At 39.2% G+C, this 10,034-nt stretch overlaps 1 protein-coding gene across 3 annotated transcripts in view; it reads right to left on the bottom strand.

The window, feature by feature from the left end:
* kalrna (kalirin RhoGEF kinase a) overlaps positions 1-10,034 on the bottom strand; it is a 179,480-nt gene that overhangs the window by 45,716 nt on the left and 123,730 nt on the right. For all 3 annotated transcript variants that reach the window (XM_032515387.1, XM_032515389.1, XM_032515388.1), the window contains exons 39-40: positions 9,922-10,000; positions 7,472-7,639 (exon numbers count right to left, since the gene is read on the bottom strand). In XM_032515387.1, the coding sequence (XP_032371278.1) occupies positions 7,472-7,639; positions 9,922-10,000 (247 nt within the window). The remainder of the gene's footprint in view (positions 1-7,471; positions 7,640-9,921; positions 10,001-10,034) is intronic.

Here is a 10,034-nt window from a genome sequence, read left to right as displayed (position 1 = left end):
ACACACACACACACACACACACACACACACACACACACACACACACAAAGTGCTTCCAGCAGCTCAGTTTCCCTGCAGTGTCCCATTTTACACACAGTGTACTTCAGCTGATGTTCAACAGCAAGAAATAATATTATACTGCTGCAGCTCTGACTACACACTACTACAGCAGTTGGTAACAATTACAGTCGTACACAGCGCTAGCTAATAACTCCCAGAGAGTCAACTACAGTCTACTACTACAATCTCATACCAAGAGGCCAACTTGGTTGACATAAGAGTACCAAGACCACTTACAGTATCACTCTTAGTCATGGCTTTGTCAACTACCAAGACCATTACAATGATGAAGGTCCTGATAGAGGAGGTACAGCTTTGACTTTCAGTCAGTTTTGTTGACGTCATGGTTTGGTTCGGTTAACATTAGAGCTTCAGTGTCTTCACAGTCTTTCAGAGGACAAGGAGACCTACTTTACAGCGCAGTCACAAGACCCAGGAGAAAGAGAGAAAGAGAGAGAGAGAGAGAGAGAGAGAGAGAGAAACACACACACACGCACACACACACACACACACACACACACACACACACACACGGCTGAAGCTTGAAAAAGTTCTTCAGTTCACTTACGGTAATTAGGAATGGCTCCTGTGGTTTAATGAACAGTTTAATTCATTCACATACTGTATAGGGGTGTTAAATACCCATCATCCTCCAGTCACCTCACTGTTGAGTAAGCAGACATAAGATCTGCCTAATTCTGTATCTACACTGCCAAACAACAATGTGAGGAATTTGTATGTTATGGGGGGGGGGGGGAACTGCACTGGAATCAAGTGAAACTAATGAGACTGACAATGCAATGGGTCTTTGTGGGACATATTAGCTCAATGTAATTACAAGTCTGCACGCTTTGCTACTGACGACCAGCTGAACGTACGGAGCACAGCAAAATATTGTAAAATACTGTTGCCCTGAATTAAAGTAGGTGTAAAGCCAGCCTCTGTGAAAATAAAGTCCCCTATTTGTAAGAACATTTGCAGATATTAATGATATAGCATCATTAAACAAATACTGCAAAAAACAGGCTGCATTTGAGTGTATGAGATTGTAGCAACACGCATTCTTCGAGGGGCTGGATGCAGCTGCCTGCAGGAGTCCTTAATGCAACAAAGAACTGTGAAGATGAAAGTGGTGCAGTTTTTTTTCTTCTCTGGTGTGCCCTGAAAGTTTTAGTCGTCCTATATGTCTGCATCTGAAGCCTGCCGGTTGCCCTTGCTCCTGCTTTTACACCAGCAACTCTGCAACTCCCTCTCCATGCTCAAAACAGAAAGAACAGCACGTCTATTTTTGACCTATTTTCTCAACTGTTTCACTTGATGTGTGTTTTAATACTCGCTCATAACAGTACTACAACTTTATCGTGACAACAAATCAATTTAGGTTAGGGTAAAATGTGGTTGTGAAGAGTACCTGAAGTTATGTTAAGGTTTTGGTCATGGTTATGGTTATGTTTATTTAAAAGGTCAAAATAAGGCCGGCTTTAGTCCCCAACTGATTCCTGTGATGCCTTAAATACATCTAATAACTATGAAAAAGCCATGACACTAGTTTGAAATTACTACAACAAACATGTGAGTCTCTTTGGGTGAAAGCTGTAGACGGCCTGAAAAATGAGCCATGTAAATGTTCTGTATGAGGTCAGACCATATATATATATATATATATATATATATATATATATCTGTATAATGACTGTGTTGAGGGACGGACTGGGGCTAAAACACAGCCCTGGACCTTCAATTAGGCCCATCATCCGGCCATTCGCCCCTAGCCATGCGCAACAGACTCCTGGGGTTGTGTTTATTAGTGAAGCCTCAGCTGTCAAAAAAAAAAAAAAAAAGTACAATGCCATTAAATCTGCATTATAAATAAAATACAAATCAAATGTCACTGTCTACAGGAACCCCAAACTACACAATCTTGTAATTATAAAACAGTACAGAGTTATTACTAACAACACCTTCAGATATAAAATAGTAGTGGTAGTACTTGCTGTACCTGAAAATGGGGATTAGATCATGTAGGCCTGTACCAAGACTATACTGAGTGTTAGTTAGCTACCCTGTCATCTTTTTTGCTGCAACTGTCTATAACCTGAATAAAATAATGAGTTTAATAGGTTATTAGCTATTATTAATGACATGTGTTGCACTGAATAACCTATAACCTAATATCATTTTTCAATGTCATATTACACTTGTGATTACAACCTGTCATATACAACAAATTTAAATCGCATTCAACCCACGATTCACTTCTAACTCGTTTAATCCAATCCACTTTATTTGTATAGCACATTTTACAAACACAAAGTTACCAAAGTTGCTGCACAGAAAACTCAAACATACAAAAACAATTAATGTAAAATTGGTAAAAACTAAAAGAGCATCTGGTTTAAAAAGTTAAAAAAAAAATAGATAAAATACTAAATACTAAATACAATAAAACAGTAAGAGCCATCAGAGGACACACACAACTCACATGGAGTTAAAAGCCAAAGAATAAAATGTGTCTTAAGACGAGACTTAAAACACTCAACTGTTGGGGCTGTTCGACATGGGGGGGCAGAGCGTTCCAGAGTCTAGGTCAGCCACAGAAAAGGCCCTGTCCCCCGAGTTTTAAGTCTCGTCTTTGGGACCACAAGCTGGAGCTGGCTCTCTGACCTCAGTGATCGCGCCGGCCTATAAATCTGGATGAGGTCTGAGATATATGTGGGCCAGTCCATTCACAGCTTTAAAAAACAAACAATAAAATCTTAAATCATCCTAAAACGTAAGGAAGCCAGTGCAAGAGGCGAGAATTGGACTTATATGAGCGCGCTTTTTGGTTCCAGTTAAAGACGCGCTGCAGAATTTTGGACTAACTGTAGCGTGAAAGTGCTTTGTGACTTATACCGATATAAAGTGCATTACAGTAGTCTAAACGAGAAGAATAAAAGCATGTATAGCTGTTCAAAACTGTTAAAAGACAAAAACGTTTAACTTTGGCTAAACGAAAGATGAAAACTAGATTTCACAACTGCATTTATTGTTTGTCAAGTTTAAAATCACTGTCTATTTTTACCCCAAGGTTAGTTACAACAGGATGCACAAAATCACTGAGGGGGCCCAAGTTTATCATAGAATTAGTGGGACCAAACTGCATGATCTCAGTTTTACTCTCATTTAGTTTTAAAAGATTTTGGGCTAACCACGCTTTGACGTCATTTAAACAGTTTAGTAGGGGTGTCAGGGAGCTGCCTTCCTGCTTTTTGATTGGTATATAAATTTGACAATCATCAGCATAAAGATGATAGGAGATGCCATGCTTTTTAAAAACTATTCCAAGTGGAAGGAGGTACAGTGCAAAAAGAATAGGACCAAGAATAGATCCCTGGGGGACTCCACAGTTAAGAGGCACAGTTGATGAGGTAGAGTCCCCCATTTTAACAAAGAAGCATCTCCCTGAAAGATATGACTGGAACCATTTTAAGGCAGTCCCCCTAACTCCCACACAGTTTTCCAAGCGAGATAGTAGAATTGTGTGGTCAACTGTGTCGAAAGCAGCAGTGAGATCTAAAAGCACTAAAATGGCTGAATCACCAGAATCCGTTATTAAAAACAGGTCATTAAAAACCTTTAAAAGTGCCGACTCAGTGCTATGAAATGCTTTAAAACCTGACTGAAAAATATCTAAAGTGCCATGTGCCTCCAAAAAAACTGTAGCTGCATAAATACACATTTTTCCAAGATTTTTGATAAAAAAGGAAGCTTTGAAATAGGGCGATAATTTGAAACATTTGTAGAGTCAAGTCCAGCTTTCTTAATCAATGGCTCAATCACTGCTTTTTTACAAAAAGTAGGCACGACTCCAGAAGACAGGCTACTATTTATAATTTCCTCAACATGAGCCAATCGTTTCCCATACATCCTTAAAAAGGTATGGAGAGACAGGGTCTGGGGGATGTGGAGGGTTTAATGATTGATGATCTCTGTAAGAGACGGCAGTGAAACTGGCTAAACTGACAAAAAATAGCTGAGCAATGCATGTTTAGGAGACGCTTAAAAAAGAGGGGATATATTGGCTCGGATATTTGAAACTTTACTGTTAAAAAAGTCCAAAAACTTCTCACAAGTATCAGGTGACATTTCAATAGAGGTGGATTGTGGAGGGTTCAACACAGACCCAATGGTTTTAAAAAGAACACGTGGATTGTTGGCATTTTGAGAAACTACGTCTGAAAAATATTGTGTTTGTTTAGCTTTAACAATTTTTTGATAGTTTCTCCAGCTGTCCTGTAAAATCTGATAAGACACCTGCAGCCCATCCGTTTAATGTTTCAACAAAAATGATTAAACACGTTAAGTTTGACAGGACTAAATGGCACGATCATTTTCATAATCGTGATGCACACCCATGTTGATAGCTGACTATGCAAATTGCTAAATAAAGATAGCCTATTTATCTAATTAGTGTCCTGCTCCTGGCACTTACCAGTACCTCTGGTAGGAGGGGTAAACAACTCTGCTGTCTGTATTCTTCTTAAAAATATAAGTATCACCGCCCCCTGCTGTTGGCTGTTAATATTGCTTCATAAGACTTATATATATATATAGATGTCTATAAATGTGGCTGTCGGTTGGACCGTTCAACTTTTCCCGAAGGCACAGATTGCTACTCCGTCCCTGACTGTGTTGGCCTCCAGGGAGCCTCAGATAAAGAAATGACATAAATCATGTACCTCATTCAGTTTTTACCATAACTTAAGTAAAAGTAACATTAAAAGGAAACTGGCCCTTTCAGACGTTAAAGCTATATTTATTGCAGTTAACCGTGCAGTAGGCCATGCACACGGACCACTATCTTAACCTCTATCTTCACAGCTTGCTACAATCCTTATTTTCAACTGTTGTCCCTTGGCGTGTGTGTCTTGAATGTGTGTGTGTGTGCCTGCGTGTGTTTACTTCTATGTGTAGCAGCAGCAGTTGTCTGATTTGCATCTCTCTACAGAAACACAAAACATCCTTTTCATCAGCTAGAGCATAAAACACACCGTGGCTGCAGCAGGCAAATCAGCTGATCTCGCACTGCGTGTGTGTGTGTGTGTGTGTGTGTGTGTGTGTGTGTGTGTGTGTGCATCCGTGCGGCCGTGAGTGCAACTAAAGTAAAGAGTAATCTTCAACACAAACCTCCTCCATGTCGTTTATAAGTCCCGGCAAGACAAAAACTGTTAACTGGGTTGCAGTAAGGCTATTTATTAAAGGGAAACAAACTCTGTGTGTGTGTATATGTGTGTGTGTGTGTGTGTGTGTGTGTGTGTGTGTATGTGGAAGAAGTTTATGGCTGATGTATTTAGAATCCTGATAAGATGGGAGGAATTGACCGGTTGTGTGTGTGGTTGTGTGTGGTGTGTGTGTGTTCTGACAACGTTGCTTTCATCTACAACATAACAAACATGCCCCTGGAAGTAAATGATCAGGATGGAATATGACGTTACTTTTATCAGTAACGAGTAATCTAATCGATTACTCCTCCCATCTTAATAACGTGTTACCATTACTGCCAAAAAATGTGGCGCGTTATATAATTAAGGGGTTCCCCCCCCCCCCCCCCCCCCCCCATCAGACCAACTGACTGTAGCCGAGAGGCTCACATTTGTAGCATTTGAAAATCTACTTGAAAGTAATGCAGTACTTACTTTCTGATGTACTTCTTACTTTCATAACTTGTAACCTTTTTGAGGAAGTAACTAGTAAAAATCACTTTTTAAAAAGTAACTTGCCCAACACTGTAAATGACAATTCATTTTTGAAGCTTCCACTCCAATCTGTGCATGTGTGTGTGTGTGTGTGTGTGTGTGTGTGTGTGTTTTGTTGTGGGGTGTGTGTGTGTGTGTGTGTTTTCTAGTTCTGTGTACAGCAGTAACCATGATCACCCTGAATGATGTCTTTGTGGAATGTATTGACTTGCTGGCATTTTACCCCCAAAAAGTTAAAGTCTGGTTTAAATCAGACTCACAATCACATCGTACAAAGGAACACATAAATTACACTGACAATTAGGTGTTGCTTGAGCCTGTCAAGGCGCCAGAAACCACAAAGCCATAACACTAGCATTTCATTAACTTATGGTTAAAATTATAGCTAGATTTCTCAGATGGTGCAACGGATTAAACTTCCTCTCCACATGCTCAGAAACCTTCTATTAAAGCCATCAGTTAGATGTATCGAAAGATCATCTACTTTATATTTCATCCTGATCATTTAACAACATGTATTTGCTGGGTAGACAGAGCCGGTTGCATCTATATTGTAATGTCCACATCTCACCAATAGAGAGCGATATAGATCAGATTACTTGAAGTGCTCTGACTACAGGAAATCAATTATCGCTGCTTCTGTCTGACCAAAGAGAAACCCACAATGAAAAAAATATATAAAAAAATAAACTGAAGGCATTGTGTTATTTTAGTGGTTGCATTCACATTTTTGTATTTTCACTATCTGAACTCCAGGGACTACATAATGACTTAAATCCATTCAAACAAGCCACCAAAGTAGAGCCAATGGCGAAACAGCGAAACACATCAGTGTTGTGAGCGGACGTCTCTGAAGACGACGTGTTTGTCACACTCATCAACAACTACGTCCAACAACACTGCACCATGAAGAACATACTGGTCCTGAGCCAGCATGGACAGAGAAAAAACATAATCATTATGTATAAGGCCTTCTTTTTTATTCCATTTATATCTTTTAAAGTTAACTTCTTCTATTTTCAGTCATCCGTCTTGCTTTTTACCCCAAAGCAGATCTTTGAGAAAAAAAATAAAAATAAAAAGTTTTACCCAAGACATCGATGTTGACATCGAACCCTTGTGTTGTCTTTTTTACAGCAATATTTGTCCACAATATGATCGAGTTTTCTGACATTTTTGCCACTTTTTCAATGTTGTGGGTGCTTTTTTTTTAATGTTTTTTCCAAAGTTATGTGATATTTCTACTGTTGACATTTTCAGCCTTTTTTCGAAGGCCCTTTTTTTATGATGAAAAAACTGAAAATTGGGTCAAATTTGACCCGAGGACAACATGAGGGTTAATGTGGATACAATGATTAAGTGGGTAAAGGCAAATGATAAAACAGCTAGTAAGTCCGGAAATTTCAGAAAACATCACTCTACTGTAATGCAGCCTTTAAAGCCAGGCAAAGACAACACTTGTACTACATCAAGATGTCCAGAATGTGGGACAATATCGAGCCTCATGTATAAAAAATGTAATTTTAATTGAATATATTGATATTAGGAATAATAACGATAAATTGCCCAGCCCTACACTAAAGCAAATAAAAACAATGTTGCAAATCAAGTCATAAACCCAGACAAAAGCCGCAGGTCAGAGTTCATCTGGACTTTAGGTTCGTTCTTCCTACCTTTCCCTGAGCCGAAGAAGCAGTCCATCTCCACGCTGGAGCGCGAGTGGGACACGCAGAGCGTGGAGCTGGGGACCAGTCCCTCCTGGGGGGGGCTGCGTTCGGTGGTCCGGACCAGACACCAACCGGGCCGCTCGCTCGGCCGCTCCAACAGCTCCACCGTCTGGCCTGGAGGGACGAGAGGAGTTGTTTTACGTCTCAGTCGTCTCATTTTACAAGTGTCAGGGCCATTGACTGTAAACATCAATGGACAGAGCATCTGGTTCGGTGAAGTGCTGCAAATGCGGAAGTGCCTTAACCCTCGTGTTGTCTTCCCGTTAACAATGAACTTGTCCTTCCAGATCAAAATTAACATTTTTTTGTGCTTTTCCAATGTTTTCGTTGCTTTATCTGATTTATTTGTCACTTTTTCCATGCTATTGGTGTTTTTTTTTTAAACCCCGAGCTGGTTTAATAATAGATTTTACACTTATTCTTGGAATTCATGGTCAACAAACCTCATTTATATCAAATTATAGATAATTTTTTAGTTAAAAAGGCAGAAATTATGAATTATTCTGACTAATAGTTAAGATCAGAGGATGTTGAGTGGATCACAGATGGGTAGATGTCAAAGTTTAGTCCGGATACTGGTTTGAAACCATTGAAAAAAAGAATTCAAATGCCATAAGATTAAATAAAACTCCCAAATAATTCAATGAAAGTAATCATTAATGTTACCTGAACATCATATGGAATCATCCATGTTATTTTTGGGCAATTTGGTTGAGAGAAATCCAGATTTCTGATGTAAAACACTTTGAAACGGGTCCATTTGACCCAAGGACAACACAAGGGTTAAACCTGCATTCTTACTGAATTCCACCAGGGGGCGACACATGTTGCAAAAAAAGGTCAGTTTCTGTAAGTCTAGTGACCCACTTCTCACTTGATTCATTACCTCAGAAAACATTTCATAATGAGTTTATGGTCTCAATCGACAGTTTTTAGTCTTCTGCAACACAAAACGAGGATGTTCTTTTTTTGAATTTTGGTCTCGTTGATTTTAAATTCCAAGCAGGGGGTGTTTCGTGGCGTGACTGTGATGTGATTGCCAGTGACAGTGAGTAACTGTCTAGTATTAAGTCATTTCTGGAGTCTTTCCAAACAATGCCAGACAAATAAACCGGTTTGTAATCTGGCTAGTCTTGGTTCTTCTGAGAGTACGGAGGCCCTTCCTCCCCATCAGAAGGCAATTAAGAGAACAGGCATGGTTGCAGCCCCAAAATAAATATTTTTGAATTATAAAGTCTCCACTGTCCCCATGTTTCAGGAGGTGTCTCAACGAAATGCTTCCTACTTTTTGAAGGATTGAAAACACTTTCTTAAAATTGACTCAATTGTGCCTCTTGGACAATTTCCAAATCTGGTTTTAAACCTGCAAACTTCTACTTGTAACTGCTTTACATAATTGTATTATCTTTTGCATCCCTATTATCCAAACGTATTTATCAAATAATTGTTCCAATTCTGAATGTTGTATTCTATATTTCTTATGATTGTACTCTGTTATTAGTATATCAATGATCTCCCAAGGATAAATAAAGGTTGAATGAATGAATGGCAACCATTTTTGATATTGCTTGATGAGACCTAAATGTCTGATTTGTGCTATACGCCCTCAATCTGAGCATGCTTTGATCTTGCACTCGGATACTCCGCAGCCCTCCATCTCCATGTCTGTTTTTTTGTTTTCTCATATTTTTGTCTGTTTTTGATTCTTTATTTATTGCCGTCTTTTCTAGTTTACTGTGTGACTGTTATGAGAAAAATTTAAAACATAAAGTATTAAAGCAAAGGCATGAACCCAAACTAACCTGAGCCATTCCATTTAAAATTAGCAGGCTTAAATACAATCCAAACTACCTGCAGTAGTTGGATTTAACTACGAAAGACGCACCGGTGCGTCCAAACAACACTCCTACACTCCTAAAGCAATACAACAAAAATCATGTCAGACATTTATTTACCATTTCAAATCATATATAACCTAAGACTTTGGTAAACTCATTTTGAGCACCAAACAATTCGTACAACACATCTTTAAGGTTTGTTTTCAACCGAGATTTGAGGAATTTCAATAAGCAAACTTAAACATTTCAGATTTAGCACCAAATTATCTCTTTATACATTGCTCTAGAAAAAATGTGGGCGTCACTGTATGGAAAGCCTATTTTTGACATTGTGATATAAAACACATGGGGAACAGCAAATACCTTAAAAAGGAACATTTAGTGCCCCCCCCCACCCCCTTTCCCACCTAGCTGTCCTGTCCAATAAAAGGCGGAAAAGCCCCAAATAATAATCTTTAAAAAAGGTACATTTAAGATCTGTGAAAAAGCCCTTAGACCTCAGAGGGTTGACTCAAAGCGCACAGTCAGCAGGCAGACCAGACAGAGAGTTTCTCTCACCAGTGCTGACCGACATCTCCGTGCTGCATCCTGCCGTGAAGTCCTGAAGGACGACTGTCAACTCACAACCACCAGAGAGCTGCAAACGGAGAGAGAGAGAGAGAGAGAGAGAG

This window comes from Etheostoma spectabile, chromosome 5 (assembly GCF_008692095.1).
Source record: "Etheostoma spectabile isolate EspeVRDwgs_2016 chromosome 5, UIUC_Espe_1.0, whole genome shotgun sequence".
In the NCBI taxonomy this organism is placed as follows: domain Eukaryota; kingdom Metazoa; phylum Chordata; class Actinopteri; order Perciformes; family Percidae; genus Etheostoma; species Etheostoma spectabile.
This window is presented reverse-complemented; position numbering and strand designations above follow the sequence as displayed.